This window comes from Vidua macroura, unplaced genomic scaffold (assembly GCF_024509145.1).
Source record: "Vidua macroura isolate BioBank_ID:100142 unplaced genomic scaffold, ASM2450914v1 whyUn_scaffold_224, whole genome shotgun sequence".
NCBI classification, from domain to species: Eukaryota; Metazoa; Chordata; class Aves; order Passeriformes; family Viduidae; genus Vidua; species Vidua macroura.
In genome coordinates, this window is record NW_026530593.1 from 23,943 (window position 1) to 39,748 (window position 15,806).

Sequence of the window (15,806 nt, forward strand, 5' to 3'; positions counted from 1 at the left end):
TTAAAAATTAAAATTCCCCTGTTTTTAATATTAAAATTAAATTTTTAAAAATCAAAATCCATTTATTTTTTTATTATTAAAAAAAAAAAAAAAATCGATATTTACATCAAAACCCCCTCTGTTTTTAATATAAAAATTGGATTTTTAAATTGAAATCCACGTAATTTTAATATTGAAAAATCGGATTGTTTAAATCAAAATCCCTTCTATTCTTAATAATTAAAAATTGGATTTTTAAATCAAAACCTGCTCTATTTTTAGTGCAAAAATTGGGTTTTTAAATCAAAATCCCCTCTATTTTTAGTATAGAAATTGGATTTTTTAAATCAAAATCCCCCCCTAATTTTAATATTAAAACCAGGATTCTTTAAAATCAAAATTCCCTCTATTTTTTATATTTAAAAAATTGGCTGTTTATATCAAAACCCCCCCTATGTTTTAACATAAAAACTTAGGTTTTTAAAAATCGAAGCCCCCCTATTTTTTAATATTAAAAAATCGGATTTTTTAACCAAAACCCCCTTATATTTTTAAGTACAAAAAATTAAACTTCCCGGTCAAGACCCCCTCTCTTTTTGACGATAAAAACGGGGACATTCCCACGGACCCCCCCCCCCAAAATTTCCCCAATTTTCGGACCCAAAGGAGGAATTCCCCCCCCCCCCCCCCCCGCCCCTCCCCCTTTTCCCGGGGCTCAGGTGGCCGCCCCTCCCCCCTAATCCCGATTATCCCGATTTGTCCCGGGCTGTCAGGAGCCATCGATGTCCCGGGATAATCCCCCGCCCCTCCCCCCGCGCCGAGCCCCCCCCCGGGGCCGGAATTTGGGGAGAAATTCTGGGGAAGCCCCGGAATTTGGGTGGAATTCCGCGGAAATCGGGCACTTCCCCTGGGATTTGCCGTATTTTGGGACAGCCACGCCCACCCCAATTAACCTCCCCGTTTTTAATTAACCCCCCCCGTTCCCTAATTAACCCCGCCCCACTCCCGAAATTTTGGGATAAAGGGCGGGAATTTGAGGAACCCCCAAAAATTTGGGTGGAATTCCCAGGGAATCGGGGATTTGCCGTATTTTGGGAAGGTGGGGAAGCCACGCCCACCCCAATTAACCTCGCGTTCTTAATTAACCCCCCCGTTCCCTGATTAACCCCGCCCCACTCCTGAAATTTTGGGATAAAGGGCGGGAATTTGAGGAACCCCCAAAAATTTGGGTGGAATTCCCAGGGAATCGGGGATTTTCCCGGGATTTTTTTTATTCCGGCACAGTCGGGGTCACAGCGCCCCCCCCGCCCCCAAATTCCCCCTTTTTGCCCCCAAAACCACGCGTAGAAAACCGGGAATTCCCAAAATATTGGATATCCCGAGCGCCCCAAGAAAACCAACAGAAAACGGGGGAAACCACCCCAAAAAAAAAAAACCCCAAATTTTGGGAATTTAGGGTCTGGGATTTTGGGGTGAAAGGCGGGGATTTGGGGAACCCCAAGAATCCGGGATGAACCCCAAAGGAACCCGGAATTTCCGCGGGATTCTCTCTTTATTCCGACAGCACCGCCCCGAAATTCCCAATTTCCCCCCCCCCCGCCCCCCCGTCCCAAAATCCCCCTTTTTTCCCCCAAAAACCGCGCGTAGAAAACCAGGGGCGCCCCCGCCCCCCTCCCCCCGAGCGTACAAAAAAAGGAGGAATTCGCCCCAAAAAGCCGCGGGGAGGCGGGATTCCCGGGATTTGCCCGGGATTCCCGGGATTCCCCCCAGATTTGGCGGAGCTCAGGCGCGCTCGCCGCGGATCCGCCGCGCCAGCTGGATGTCCTTGGGCATGATGGTGACGCGCTTGGCGTGGATGGCGCACAGGTTGGTGTCCTCAAAGAGCCCCACCAGGTACGCCTCGCTGGCCTCCTGCGCAGGTGAGACAGGTGAGACACAGGTGAGACAGGTGAGACACAGGTGAGAGACAGGTGAGACAGGTGAGACACAGGTGTGACACATCCACAGTCACCCATCACCCCCTGTGTCCTCAAAGAGCCCCACCAGGTACGCCTCGCTGGCCTCCTGCGCAGGTGACACAGGTGAGAGACAGGTGTGACAGGTGTGACACAGGTGAGACAGGTGTGACACACACAGGGACACCCGTCACCCCCCGTGTCCTCAAAGAGCCCCACCAGGTACGCCTCGCTGGCCTCCTGCGCAGGTGAGACACAGGTGAGACAGGTGTGATACAGGTGAGACACACACAGGGACACCCGTCACCCCCCGTGTCCTCAAAGAGCCTCACTGGCCTCCTGCACAGGTGAGACACGGGTGAGACACAGGTGAGACAGGTGAGAGACAGGTGAGAGACAGGTGAGACACAGGTGTGACAGGTGTGACACACCCACAGTCACCTGTCACCCCCTGTGTCCTCAAAGAGCCCCACCAGGTACGCCTCGCTGGCCTCCTGCGCAGGTGAGACAGGTGAGACACAGGTGAGACACAGGTGAGAGACAGGTGAGACAGGTGTGATACAGGTGAGACACACACAGGGACACCCGTCACCCCCCGTGTCCTCAAAGAGCCCCACCAGGTACGCCTCGCTGGCCTCCTGCACAGGTGAGACAGGTGTGATACAGGTGTGACAGGTGAGACAGGTCACACAGGTGACACAGGTGAGACACAAGTGTGACACCCACAGGTAAGACAGGTGACACAAATGGCGCTCTGGAAGTGCCGGTCAGTTTTGGGCTGTCACTGTCAGTGGCCAGGTGTGTCCCTCACCTGCCCAGGTGTGTCCCAGGTGTGTCCCTCACCTGCCCAGGTGTGCCCCTCACCTGCAGGGCGCCGATGGCGGCGCTCTGGAAGCGCAGGTCGGTTTTGGGCTGTCACTGTCAATGCCCAGGTGTGTCCCAGGTGTGTCCCAGGTGTGCCCAGGTGTGTCCCTCACCTGCCCAGGTGTGCCCAGGTGTGTCCCTCACCTGCAGGGCGCCGATGGCAGCGCTCTGGAAGCGCAGGTCGGTTTTGGGCTGTCACTGTCAGTGCCCAGGTGTGTCCCAGGTGTGTCCCAGGTGTGTCCCTCACCTGCCCAGGTGTGTCCCAGGTGTGTCTCTCACCTGCCCAGGTGTGCCGCTCACCTGCAGGGCGCCGATGGCGGCGCTCTGGAAGCGCAGGTCGGTTTTGAAGTCCTGCGCGATCTCCCGCACCAGCCGCTGGAACGGAAGCTTCCGGATCAGCAGCTCCGTGGATTTCTGGTAGCGCCGGATCTCGCGCAGCGCCACCGTGCCGGGGCTGGGGGCGGGGACAGGTACCGTGGGCACACCTGCGGGGCCGCCCCCGACGCCCACCTGTGCCCCTGCCACCCACCTGTGTCACCTGCCCCTGTCACCCTCCTGGGTGCCCTCACCTGCCCCTGTCACCTCACCTGTGCCCCTGTCACCCACCTGGGTCACCCACCTGCCCCCAACGCCCACCTGGGTACCCTCACCTGGGTCCCCATCACTCACCTGGGTCCCCTCACCTGTGCCCCTGTCACCCACCTGGGTCACCTCACCTGCCCCTGTCACCCACCTGTGTCACCTCACCTGCCCCTGTCACCCCCCTGTGTCACCTGTCCCCGTCACCCACCTGGGTCACCTGTCCCCGTCAGCCACCTGTCTCCCCAGTACCCCCCAGTATCTCCAGTATCCCCAGTCCCCCCCAGCATACCCCCAGTTTCCCCAGTATTCCCAGTCTCCCCCAGTCCCTCCCAGTCTCCCCAGTGCCCCCCAGTATCCCCAGTGCCCCCCAGTCTCCCCCAGTCCCTCCCAGTATCCCCAGTTACCGGTAGCGATGCGGTTTCTTGACGCCACCCGTGGACGGCCAATTCCCCCCAGTTTCCCCAGTCCCTCCCAGTATCCCCAGTGCCCCCCAGTTTCTCCCAGTGCCCCCCAGTATCCCCAGTCCCCCCCAGTATCCCCAGTCTCTCCCAGTGCCCCCCAGTCTCTCCCAGTCCCTCCCAGTATCCCCAGTTACCGGTAGCGGTGCGGTTTCTTGACGCCGCCCATGGACGGCCGGTGTCCCCCCAGTATCCCCAGTCTCTCCCAGTATCCCCAGTCTCTCCCAGTATCCCCAGTCTCCCCAGTTCCTCCCAGTTTCCCCAGTTCCTCCCAGTATCCCCAGTCTCTCCCAGTGTCCCCAGTCTCCCCAGTTTCCCCAGTTCCTCCCAGTATCCCCAGTCTCTCCCAGTATCCCCAGTCTCTCCCAGTGCCCCCCAGTCCCTCCCAGTCTCTCCCAGTATCCCCAGTTACCGGTAGCGGTGCGGTTTCTTGATGCCGCCCGTGGACGGCCGGTGTCCCCCCAGTATCCCCAGTCTCTCCCAGTATCCCCAGTCTCTCCCAGTGCCCCCCAGTCTCTCCCAGTCCCTCCCAGTCTGCCCAGTTACCGGTAGCGGTGCGGTTTCTTGACGCCGCCCGTGGACGGCGCGCTCTTCCTTGCGGCCTTGGTGGCCAGCTGCTTGCGCGGCGCCTTGCCGCCCGTGGATTTCCGAGCCGTCTGCTTGGTGCGGGCCATCCCGGGCCGTCACAGCCTGCGACGAGAGCGCGCCGGGGGAGAGAAAAGCGGGGCGAGAAACGAGAAGAACGGGAAAAATAATGATAAAAAAAAAAAAAAAAACCAAAAAAAAACCAACAAAACCGGGCGAGAGCCGCGCGCGGCCCGCGCGACTACAACTCCCATCAGCGCCCCGCGCGCCGCGTCACCTGACCGCTTCCCGCGCCGAAGCCCGATTGGCTGAGCGCGACGCGCGCGCCGCCAACGAACTACCGCACCCAGAAGCCCCCGCGAGGCCCCCGCTGATTCGCCGGGGCGGCGGCGCTCACGCGCCGCGCCTTTGACGGACGTGCCTCGCAGCCAATCGCGGCCCGGCCTTCTGGCCAATCGGCGCGCGGCAGCGCACGGAAGGCGGGACTAAGGAGAAGCGTCTCCTCAGGCGACCCCGGCCCCCCCCACCCCCCCCCTTACCCCGCGCACCGGAGCCTCCCCGGTACTTCCCCCCCCGCCACCACCCCCCGGTACCGACGCCGCGCTCCCGGTACCTGCGAGCGGCGCTGGCGGCGGCGCTGGAGCCGTGCGGGTCCCGCGGTGCAGCTGCGGCGGCTTCGATCTCCCCCTTCCCGCCTTTCCCGGCAGAAAATGGCGGGTCCCGGCTGAGGGCGGTTCCCGTCGTGCCCCGCGCGCGGCGGGGCGGGAACGGGGTGGGCGGGGCGGGTCGGCTGAGGTGAGGCCGCGCCGCCATCTTGGGCGCCGCCATCTTGGGCGCCTTGAGGGCTTTGGGGGGGATCCGGTTTTTTGTTTTTTTTTATTCCATAAATTCCGTAAATCCCGTAATTCCCGTAATTTCCCAGCTGCGGGGCGTTGGGCTTGGGGGTTTAAGGTGGAGGACGGGGTTTGGGAGAGCTCGGAGCGAGGCTTTGCTCCCTCAGGTCTCTCTTCCCATGAAAACGCCCGGTGGATCCCAAAAAAACCAAAACCAAAAAAAAAACCCCCACAAAAACAACCAAAACCGCCTCGGTTTTCCGTCTTTTATTCCCAAAAGGAGCAGTTCCACGATTTCGTGTGGGTTTTTTTAGGGTTAAGTAAAGGAATTAAGCTTTGAAGAGCTCGGAGTGCGTTGATCCCAAAAAACGCCCTGAAACAACCCAAAACCCAGCTCCGTTTGCCATCCTTTTCTTCCCAAAACGAATAATTCCACAATTCCCCGCTGTTGGTTTTTAGGATTCAGCAAGAAAAGGGAATTTTTGAGGAGCCTGGAAGGAGGCGCAGCCCTCATCCCTCCTTTTTCCCCTAAAATCACTAAAAACCAAAAAACAGCCCCAAACCCACCCAAATCGGGCTCAAATTTCCAACGTTTTATTCCCAAAAGGCCACGGAGTGACGGAGTGGGGGAGCAGGGAGCTGAAAAACGGGGGAATAACAAAAGAACCGCGGATTTTCAGTGCTTTAAGATAATTTTTCCCCATTTTTCAGCCTGCCAGGGAGCGTTCCGCGGGAGGAAAATCCCAAAAAAAAGCCGATTTTGGCCCAAAACGGCAGCGGCGAAGGCAGCGAGAGGAAGGATTTGGGGGGTAAAAGGGGAATAAAAGGTTTTGGGGTGGGACGTGAAGGATTTGGGGCAGAATGAAAGATTGGGATATTTAGGGTGGGCTCTGAGGGGTTTTGGGTGGAATTTGGGGGGTTTTGGGGTGGGATCTGAGGGTTTTGGATGGAATAAAGAGATTTTGGGTGGAATTTGAGGGATTTTTGGGGTGGAATGAAGAGATTTTGGGTGGGATCCACAGGATTTTGGGTGAAATTTGAGGGTTTAGGGTGGGCTCTGAGGGATTTGGGGCGGAATGAAGGGATTTGGGGTGAAATGTTGGGGTTTTGGGTGGGCTTTGGGGGTTCGGGGTGGGATTTGGGGTGAAATTTGGGGATTTTGGGTTCAGGGCAGGATTTGGGATGAAATTTGAGGATTTCGGGTGTGCTCCTGGAGTTCAAGGCGGTATTTGAGGGATTTGGGGTGAAATGTTGGGGATTTTGGGTGGGCTCTGGGGGTTCAGGGCAGGATTTGAGGGATTTGGGGTGAAATTTGGGGATTTTGGGTGGGCTCTGGGGGTTCAGGGCGGGATTTGGGGTGAAATTTGGGGATTTCGGGTGGGCTCTGGCCCCCCCAGCCCCGTGCCCGTCCCGCGCGGGGTCAGGGCAGCGCCCGGTGCCGGCGGCGTTTCGGCGATTCCCGTCATGGAGCGCGGGGGGGGGCGGGGGGCTGGGGGGGCCAGCGCCGTCGCGACACGTCCCGATGGCGTCAGATACCCAGCGATATCTCCCGATATATCGCGATATCTGCTGATATATCGTGATACCCAGCAGTATCTCCCGATATATCATGATATCTGGCGGTATCTCCCGATATATCGTGATATCTGCTGATATCTGCTGATATATCGCGATACCCACCGGTATCTCCCGATATATCGCAACGCCTGGCGCTATCTCCTGATATTTCCTGGTGTATCACGATACCTATCGGCATCTGCCAGTACATGGCGATATCCATCGGTATCTCCCGATATATCGCGACATCCGCCGATATCGGGCGCTATATCGCGACGCGTCGCGACGGCGGCCCCCTAGCGGGGCCTAGGCCAGGCGGGACTCGATGGCGGCCACGATCCTGCGCAGTTTGGGGTCGCTGTCCACGAAGCCATCGCCGTTCTGGGGGGGGAGGGACACCCCAAAATGGGGACGGGGACCGGGGGGGACACCCCAAAAATGGGGGCGGGGGGAGGGGGGGACACCCCAAAATGGGGGCGGGGGGAGGGGGGGACACCCCAAAATGGGGGCGGGGGAGGGGCACCCACCTTTTTGGAGTGGACCAGGTGTCCCCCCACGGTCACCTCAAACCATCCCGTCACCTCCGGGGTGCCCTGGCCGCTCTGGGGGGGGGGGGGTGTGAGGGGGGGGGGCAGCTGAGTGACCCCCAAAATCCTGGGGGGGGACCCCACCCCAAAACCCCACCCCCACCCCCCGGGATCCCCCCGAAATCCTCTGGATCCCACCCCAAAGTCATGGGGGGGTTTTGTCCTCTGCAAAAAATCCTGTGGATTCACCCCAAAATCCTGTGGATACACCCCAAATCCTGTGGATACACCCCAAACCCTGTGGATTCACCCCAAAATCCTGTGAATTCACCCTATATCCTGTGGATACACCCCAAACCCTGCAGATCCCCCCAAAATCCTCTGAATCCACCCCAAATCCTGCGAATTCACCCCAAAATCCCAAGACCCCCCCCCAAAATCCTGTGAATTCCCCCCAAATCCTCCGAGTTCACCCCGAACCCCGTGGCTCCCCCAAATCCCCCACCCCTCCCCCCCCACAAATCACCGGATCCCCCCCCCCTCCCCCCCCCAACCCCCCCGCGCCCCCTCCCCAAATCAGCCCCGACCCCCCCAAATTTGGGGTCCCCCCCCCCCCAGACCCACCACGTGCAGGGCTCCCGGGAAGCGCCGCTCCAGTTCCCGCTTCAGCTTCTCAAACTGGGATTTGGGGGGGTCACTGGTGGGCGTGGGGGCTCCCCCCCCTCCCCCCCGCAGGGTTTTGGGGTCCCCCCCCCCCCCACCCCCGGATTTTGGGGGGGGGGGGAGGTCAGAAAAGGGGGAGGGGGAGGGGCTCACCTTGGGTTTGTAGCCTCAGGCTCCGCTGGGGGAGGGGCGGGGAGGGGTAAATGAGGGACCCCCCCCAGAATTGGAGACAAAACCAGAATTGGGGACCCCCCCCAGAATTAGGGACACCCCCCGGAATTGGGGACCCCCCCCAGAATTAAGGACCCCCCCCAGAATTAATTAGGGACACACCCCCGGAATTGGGGACAAAACCAGAACTGGGGACCCCCCCCCCCCCCCAGAATTAGGGACCCCTCGGAATTGGGGACCCCCCCCGAATTGGGGACCCTCACCCAAAATTGGGGACCTCCCCCTCGGAATTGGGGAACCCCCCCGCGGGATTAGGGACCCTCACCCAGAATTGCCCCCCCCCCCCCAGAACTGGGGCACCCCCCGGGGCTCAGGGACCCCCCCCGGAATTGGGGCGCCCCCCCAGTTTGGGCCCCCCGGTACCAGTAAAGGACATGGACTGGGAGCGGCGCCATGGCGGCAACTGCGCATGCGCGGGAGGGGCGGGACCAGCACGGGGCCACCGCGGGACCAGTGAAACCAGTACGGGACCACCAGTGAAACCAGTACGGGACCACCAGTGAAACCAGTACGGGACACTGCTGGGACCAGTGAAACCAGTACGGGACCACCAGTGAAACCAGTACGGGACCAGTGAAACCAGTACGGGACCACCAGTGAAACCAGTACGGGACCAGTGAAACCAGTACGGGACCAGTGAAACCAGTACGGGACCACCAGTGAAACCAGTACGGGACCAGTGAAACCAGTACGGGACCAGTGAAACCAGTACGGGACCACCAGTGAAACCAGTACGGGACCAGTGAAACCAGTACGGGACCAGTGAAACCAGTACGGGACCACCAGTGAAACCAGTACGGGACCAGTGAAACCAGTACGGGACCACCAGTGAAACCAGTACGGGACCAGTGAAACCAGTACGGGACCACCAGTGAAACCAGTACGGGGCCAGTGAAACCAGTGCGGGACCACCAGTGAAACCAGTGCGGGACCACCAGTGAAACCAGTACGGGACCCCCGCTGGGACCAGTGGAACCAGTACAGAGACCCCAGGAGGAGGGGAACGGGGCCAGCAATACCAGTAGGACCAGTAAAACCAGTACAGAGATGCCAGGGGATGGTCTGGTTATATTGGGGTGCACTGGTTATACTGGGGTGCACCGGTTATACTGGGGTACACCGGTTATACTGGGATGCACTGGTTATACTGGGATGCACTGGTTGTGCCAGTGCACCAGAACTGGTTTTACTGGAGGCTGTGTCCCCCAGTATAATCCCAGTGTAACCAGTCCATCCCCCAGTATACCCAGCATAAACCCCCCAGTATTCCCAGTCCACCCCTGCAGTACCCCCCAGTCCCTCCCCCAGTATAACCAGTATCGCCCCCAGTATAACCAGTATAACCCCCCAGTCCCTCCCCCAGTATAAACAGTATCACCACCAGCATAACCAATATAACCCCCCAAGTCCCGCCCCCAGTGCCCCCAGTCCCTCCCCCAGCGCTCCCAGTCCCTCCCAGTCCCGCCCCCAGCGCTCCCAGTCCCTCCCCCAGTATCCCCAGTGCCCCCAGTCCCTCCCCCAGCGCTCCCAGTCCCTCCCAGTCCCTCCCCCAGCGCTCCCAGTCCCTCCCCCAGTATCCCCAGTGCCCCCAGTCCCTCCCCCAGCGCTCCCAGTCCCTCCCAGTCCCGCCCCCTCCCCTCCCCCAGCGCTCGGGGCTCGGATGGATCCCGGGGATCCGCTGGATCCGCCCGATCCCGGGGGGCGGGGGGGGCGCGGGGGGCGCCGCTGCTGAGCCGGGGGGTCCCGGGGGAGTCCCGGGGGGGTCCCGGGGGGTCCCGGGGGGGCTCGGGGGGCTCCCGGCGCCCCCCGGGCCGGAGCCATGGGCGAATGGACCATCCTGGAGCGGCTGCTGGAGGCGGCGGTGCAGCAGCACTCCACCATGATCGGCAGGTCAGCGACCCCCGGAATCCCCCCGGAACCCCAAATCCCACCCGGGGACCCCCAAAAATCCCACCCCGAATCCACCCGGGATCCCAAATCCCACCCAAAATCCACCCCGGGACCCCAAAAATCCCACCCCGAATCCACCCGGGACTCAAATCCCTCCCGGGGACCCCCAAAATCCCACCCCGAATCCCAAATCCCTCCCGGGGACCCCAAAAATCCCACCCCGAATCCCAAATCCCTCCCGGGGACCCCAAAAATCCCACCCCGAATCCACCCGGGACCCAAATCCCTCCCGGGAATCCCAAAATCCCACCCCGAATCCGTCCCTGGATCCCAAATCCCACTCAAAATCCACCCCGGGACCCCGAATCCTACCCCGGGACCTCAAAATCCCACCCCGGGATCCCAAAATCCCATCCCGAATCCCTCCCGGGGACCCCAAAATCGCGCCCCGAATCCCACCCCGGATCCCCCCTGGGATCCTAAATCCACCCTCGGAACCCCCGAATCCACCCCAAATCTCCTCGCCCCCACCTCGAATTCATCCCTGCAACCCCAAATCCATCCCTGAAATCCCACATCCCACCCCAAATCCTCTCCCGGGACCCCCAAATCCCCCCCCCAGACCCAAAAATCGCCTCCCAGCCCCCAGCCCGGGACCCCCAGACCTCCCCCAGTGCCCCCCCCCGCCGCTGTCCCCTCCCCGCTGTCACCTCCCCTCGGGCGGCAGGTGACACTGGTGACACTGGTGACACTGGTGACACTGGGACAGCCCGGGGGGGCCCCTCCCGCGGGGGGGGAAAGGTCCCCACGTGTCCCCAAAGCTGTCCCCACCCCCGCAGGGCACCTGGGACAAACCTGGGACAAACTGGGGGGACAGGTGGGACCCAGGTGTGACCCGGGTGTGACCCAGGTGTGACCCAGGTGTGACCCAGGTGGCCCCGGGTGGCCCCGGTGGCTCAGGGCCGCCCACGGTCCCTGCGGGCAGCACGTGACCAGGTGAGCCACGTGGTGGCCAGGTGAGCCACGTGGCGGCCAGGTGAGCCACGTGGTGGCCAGGTGAGCCACCAGGTGAGCCACCAGGGGAGCCGCGTGCACGTGGCCAGGTAGGGCCAGGTGGGCCCCTCGTGTCCAGGTCAGGGCCACACCTCCAGGGCTGGGTGGGACCCCCGGCCCCAGGTGTCACCCCCGGTGCCATCCCCAGCCCCCCAGGTGTCACCCCCGGTGCAGACCCCTCCCCACCCCACCTGTCCCTGTCCCCAGGATCCTGCTGGTCATTCTAATGGTGGTCACTCCCTGTCCCTGTGTCCATTTCCCTGACCCTGCTGACCGTGGTGGTCACTCCCTGTCCCTGTGTCCATTTCCCTGACCCTGCTGACCGTGGTGGTCACTCCCTGTCCCTGTGTCCATTTCCCTGACCCTGCTGACCGTGGTGGTCACTCCCTGTCCCTGTGTCCACTCCCCAGGATCCTGCTGACCGTGGTGGTCACTCCCTGACCCTGCTGACCATTCTGTCCACTCCGCAGGATCCTGCTGACCGTGGTGGTCACTCCCTGTCCCTGTGTCCACTCCCCAGGATCCTGCTGACCATGGTGGTCATTCCCTGACCCTGGTGGTCACTCCCTGTCCCTGTGTCCACTCCGCAGGATCCTGCTGACCGTGGTGGTCACTCCCTGACCCTGCTGACCACTGTGTCCACTCCCCAGGATCCTGCTGACCGTGGTGGTCATCTTCCGCATCCTCATCGTGGCCATCGTGGGCGAGACGGTCTACGAGGACGAGCAGACCATGTTCATGTGCAACACGCTGCAGCCGGGCTGCAACCAGGCGTGCTACGACAAGGCCTTCCCCATCTCGCACATCCGCTACTGGGTCTTCCAGATCATCCTGGTGTGCACGCCCAGCCTCTGCTTCATCACCTACTCCGTGCACCAGGCGGCCAAGCAGCGCGAGCGCCGCTGCTCCTTCCTGGCCCCGCTGCTCGAGCCCCGCCGGCCCAAGGCCAACGCGGCGGCGGCGGCGCTGGCCACGGCCGCGGAGGCGGCGGCCAAGGAGGAGCCCGAGGCGGCGGCGGCGGCGCGGCCGGCCCGCAGCGCCAAGGTCAAACGGCAGGAGGGCATCTCCAGGTTCTACGTCATCCAGGTGGGTGCCCGCGGGTGAAAGGTGCCCCAGGTGGTGCCCAGGAGGGTTCCAGCCCAGCCCCTAAACCCTCACCTGTCCCTCTGTGCCCTGGACAGTCCCAGCCCAGCTCACCTGTCCCTCTGTGCCCAGGTGTTGTTCAGGAACGCCCTGCAGAGCTCAGCCCAGCCCCTAACACTTCACCTGTCCCCTCCCGCCCAGGTGGTGTTCAGGAACACCCTGAACACCCTGCAGAGCTCAGCCCAGCCCCTAACACTTCACCTGTCCCCTCCCGCCCAGGTGGTGTTCAGGAACGCCCTGCAGAGCTCAGCCCAGCCCCTAACACTTCACCTGTCCCCTCCCGCCCAGGTGGTGTTCAGGAACGCGCTGGAGATCGGCTTCCTGGGCGGGCAGTACTTCCTCTACGGCTTCAACGTGCCGGCCATCTTCGAGTGCGACCGCTACCCGTGCGTCAAGGAGGTGGAGTGCTACGTGTCGCGGCCCACCGAGAAGAGCGTCTTCCTGGTGTTCATGTTCGCCGTCTCGGGCGTCTGCGTGCTGCTCAACCTGGCCGAGCTCAACCACCTGGGCTGGCGCAAGGTGCGCGCCGCCGTGCGCGGGGCCCGCGCGCGCCGCAAGAGCCTGAGCGAGGCGCGGCGCAAGGAGCCGGCGGCGCCCGCGCCCGCGCTGGGCAGGACGCAGTCCAGCGAGTCGGCCTACGTGTGACGGGGTGGGATTGGGATGGGAACGGGATGGGATTGGGATTTGGAACGGGATTGGATCAGGACTGGGATTGGGATGGAATAGGATTGGAGCCCGCGCTGGGCAGGACGCAGTCCAGCGAGTCGGCCTACGTGTGACGGGGTGGGATTGGGATGGGATTGGATTGGACTGGGATGGGATTGGGATTTGGAACGGGATCGGAGCCCGCGCTAGGCAGGACGCAGTCCAGTGAGTCGGCCTACGTGTGACGGGGTGGGATTGGGATTGGGATGGGATTGGATTGGGATTTGGAACGGGATTGGATCAGGACTGGGACTGGGATGGAATAGGATTGGAGCCCGCGCTGGGCAGGACGCAGTCCAGCGAGTCGGCCTACGTGTGACGGGGTGGGATTGGACTGGGATTGGGATTGGATTGGGATTGGGATGGGACTGGGATTGGATTGGGATTTGGACTGGGATTGAGATTGGATTGGGATTGGATTGGGATTTGGAACGGGATCGGAGCCCGCGCTGGGCAGGACGCAGTCCAGCGAGTCGGCCTACGTGTGACGGGGTGGGATTGGGATGGGATTGGACTGGGATGGGATTGGGATTGGGATTAGGATGGGATTTGGGTTAGGATGGGATTGGTACGGACAGGTTTCGGATTGGGATGTGATTGGGATGGGATCAGGACTAGGATTGGGGTTAGGATGGGATTGGGATTTGGAACGGGACTGGGCAGGAATTCAGACCCGGATTGGAGCCAGGATTGGGAGGGTTTTGATCCCAAACTGGTGAGAACTGGAACCAGAATTGGGAAGGTTTTGGTCCCAAACTGGTGAGAACTGGAGCAGAATTGGGAGGGTTTTGGTCCCAAACTGGTGAGAACTGGAGCAGAATTGGGAGGGTTTTGGTCCCAAACTGGTGAGAACTGGAGCAGAATTGTTGGGATTCCATCCTCAAACCGTTGGGGTTTGGAGCCACAAAGGTCCAAACAAAGGCCGGGATTTCGGCCCCAAAACGGGGGCTGGAGGCAAAGGTTGGGATTTCACCCTGGAATGGCCGGGCTTCGGAGCCAAACCCGTGGGGATTTCACCCCAAACTGTCGGGGTTTGGGGCCACAACTGCTGGGATTTCACCCCTAAACCGCTGGAGTTTGGAGCCGCCAAAATTGCTGGGAATTGGAGCCAAAATCGCTGGGAATTGGAGCCAAAATCGCTGGGAATTGGAGCCAAAATCGCTGGGAATTGGAGCCAAAATCGTCAGGATTTGGAACCAAAATTGTCAGGATGTGGAGCCAAAATCATCAGGATTTGGAGCCAAATTTGTCAGGATTTGGAACCAAAATCATCAGGATTTGGAGCCAAAATCGTCAGGATTTGGAGCCAAAATCATCAGGATTTGGAGCCAAAATCGTCAGGATTTGGAGCCAAAATTGCCGGGAATTGGAGCCAAAATCATCAGGATTTGGAGCCAAAATTGCTGGAATTGGAACCAAAATTGCCGGGTTTGGAGCCAAAATCGCCGGGTTTGGACTGAAAAGGAGCAGGGATCGCCCCAAACTGTCGGGATTTCAGCCCAGTTTGAAGGGGTTCAGACCCCAAACTGGGGGGGTTTCACCCCCAAACCGCTGGGTTTGTCCCAAAACCGCCGGGACCCGAAACTTCCAGGATTTCAGCCCCAAATTCCTGACGTCCGGAGGCCGAACTGCCCCGAAAACGCCAAAATTCCTCCCGAAATTTCGGGACTTTGGACCCAAAAACCACCGGGAGGAGCCTGGACCCAAAAAGCCGAGGTTTCGCCCAAATCCGTTGGGAATTCGTCCCCAGAAGCATCAGATCCCCCCAGGACCGCCGGGACTGGGAGCCGGCGTTCCGCTGGTTCTGAACCCCAGAATTCCCAAATTTGCCCCCCAAAATCCCCAAATTTCAGGGTTTCACCCCAAAAATTGCTGCTGTTTTCCCCCCTCCTTTTATTGCCCTGCATTTAATTTGGGCCCCCCAGGTGCAAATGGGACTGGGATGATTTTTGGGGGGTGCAGCTATGTTTATTTTGGGGTGTTTGTATTTATTTTAATGAAATTTGCATTTATTTTAGTGAGATTGGTATTTATTTTAGTGAGATTTATATTTATTTTGGGGTGTTTGTATTTATTTTAGTGAAATTTGTATTTATTTAGCGAGATTTGTATTTATTTTAGAAAGGCTTTTATTTATTTTAATTTTTTGGGGGGTGTATTTATTTAAAGGAGGGGATTTGTATTTATTTTAGTGAAATCTGTAATTATTTTAGGAAAGTTTTTATTTTTGGGGTGTAGTTATTAAAAAGGGGGGGTTTATTTAATTTGTATGTATTTTATTTGTTTGTGTTTATTTTAGGGAGATTTGTATTAATTTTAGTGAAAAAATGGGCTCAGAACCCCCAAAATGGGCTCAGACACCCCCAAAATGGGCTCAGACACCCCCAAAATGGGCTCAGAACCCCCCAAAATGGGGAAAGAACCCCAAAAATGGGCTCAGAACTCCAAAAATGGGCTCAGACCCCCCCCCAAATGGGGTCAGAACCCCAAAAATGGGTTCGACCCCCCCAAAATGGGCTCAGAACCTCCAAAATGGGGCCAGAACTCCAAAAATGGGTTCAACCCCCCAAAAATGGACTCAGACCCCCCAAAATGAGCTCAGACCCCCCCCAAATTGGGCTCAGAACCCCCAAAAATGGGCTCAGAACCTCCAAAATGGGGCCAGAACCCCAAAAATGGGTTTGACCCCCCCCAGAATGGGCTCAGACCCCCTGAAAATGAGCTCAGAACCCCAAAAATGGCTCAGACCCCCCAAAATGGGCTCAGACCCCCCAAAATCAG

The 15,806-nt window shown here is 59.4% G+C and overlaps 3 protein-coding genes across 6 annotated transcripts; 1 reads left to right on the top strand and 2 right to left on the bottom strand.

The window, feature by feature from the left end:
- Positions 1–1,601: 1,601 nt before the first annotated feature.
- On the bottom strand, positions 1,602–5,166 carry LOC128802943 (histone H3.3A). 3 transcript variants are annotated; one of them, XM_053969500.1, is made up of 4 exons: positions 5,037–5,166; positions 4,385–4,528; positions 3,099–3,252; positions 1,602–1,890 (listed from the first exon to the last, which is right to left on the bottom strand). In XM_053969500.1, exons 2-4 carry the CDS (start codon positions 4,510–4,512, stop codon positions 1,762–1,764), a joined length of 411 nt encoding a protein of 136 aa, XP_053825475.1. In that variant the 5' UTR covers positions 4,513–4,528; positions 5,037–5,166; the 3' UTR covers positions 1,602–1,761. The 3 variants fall into 3 exon arrangements, with proteins under 3 accessions (XP_053825475.1, XP_053825476.1, XP_053825477.1); XM_053969501.1 differs by lacking the exon at positions 5,037–5,166 and having other exon boundaries at positions 4,385–4,681; XM_053969502.1 differs by lacking the exons at positions 4,385–4,528; positions 5,037–5,166 and adding an exon at positions 3,976–4,008.
- A 1,662-nt stretch (positions 5,167–6,828) lies between these two features.
- Positions 6,829–8,680, bottom strand: SELENOW (selenoprotein W). Its single transcript, XM_053969503.1, has 5 exons — positions 8,598–8,680; positions 8,157–8,181; positions 7,965–8,018; positions 7,341–7,415; positions 6,829–7,194 (listed from the first exon to the last, which is right to left on the bottom strand). The coding sequence occupies exons 1-5, from the start codon at positions 8,627–8,629 to the stop codon at positions 7,120–7,122; spliced, it is 261 nt and encodes an 86-aa protein (XP_053825478.1). The 5' UTR covers positions 8,630–8,680; the 3' UTR covers positions 6,829–7,119.
- A 1,347-nt stretch (positions 8,681–10,027) lies between these two features.
- On the top strand, positions 10,028–12,965 carry LOC128802948 (gap junction delta-2 protein-like). 2 transcript variants are annotated; one of them, XM_053969507.1, is made up of 3 exons: positions 10,028–10,124; positions 11,828–12,263; positions 12,609–12,965. In XM_053969507.1, exons 1-3 carry the CDS (start codon positions 10,054–10,056, stop codon positions 12,963–12,965), a joined length of 864 nt encoding a protein of 287 aa, XP_053825482.1. In that variant the 5' UTR covers positions 10,028–10,053. The 2 variants fall into 2 exon arrangements, with proteins under 2 accessions (XP_053825482.1, XP_053825483.1); XM_053969508.1 differs by lacking the exon at positions 10,028–10,124 and adding an exon at positions 11,619–11,676 and having other exon boundaries at positions 11,768–12,263.
- Positions 12,966–15,806: the final 2,841 nt, after the last annotated feature.

Bases quoted from the DNA above. Each gene is read 5' to 3' on its own strand.
- LOC128802943 (XM_053969500.1), bottom strand. From the start codon at position 4,512: ATGGCCCGCACCAAGCAGACGGCTCGGAAATCCACGGGCGGCAAGGCG. The intron at 3,253-4,384 runs GTAACTGGGCAG...CCCCGCCCCCAG, and splicing joins AAGAAACCGCACCGCTACCG to CCCCGGCACGGTGGCGCTGC. The intron at 1,891-3,098 runs GTGAGCGGCACA...TCACCTGCGCAG, and splicing joins CCGCCATCGGCGCCCTGCAG to GAGGCCAGCGAGGCGTACCT.
- LOC128802948 (XM_053969507.1), top strand. From the start codon at position 10,054: ATGGGCGAATGGACCATCCTGGAGCGGCTGCTGGAGGCGGCGGTGCAG. The intron at 10,125-11,827 runs GTCAGCGACCCC...TCCACTCCCCAG, and splicing joins CACTCCACCATGATCGGCAG to GATCCTGCTGACCGTGGTGG. The intron at 12,264-12,608 runs GTGGGTGCCCGC...CCTCCCGCCCAG, and splicing joins CCAGGTTCTACGTCATCCAG to GTGGTGTTCAGGAACGCGCT.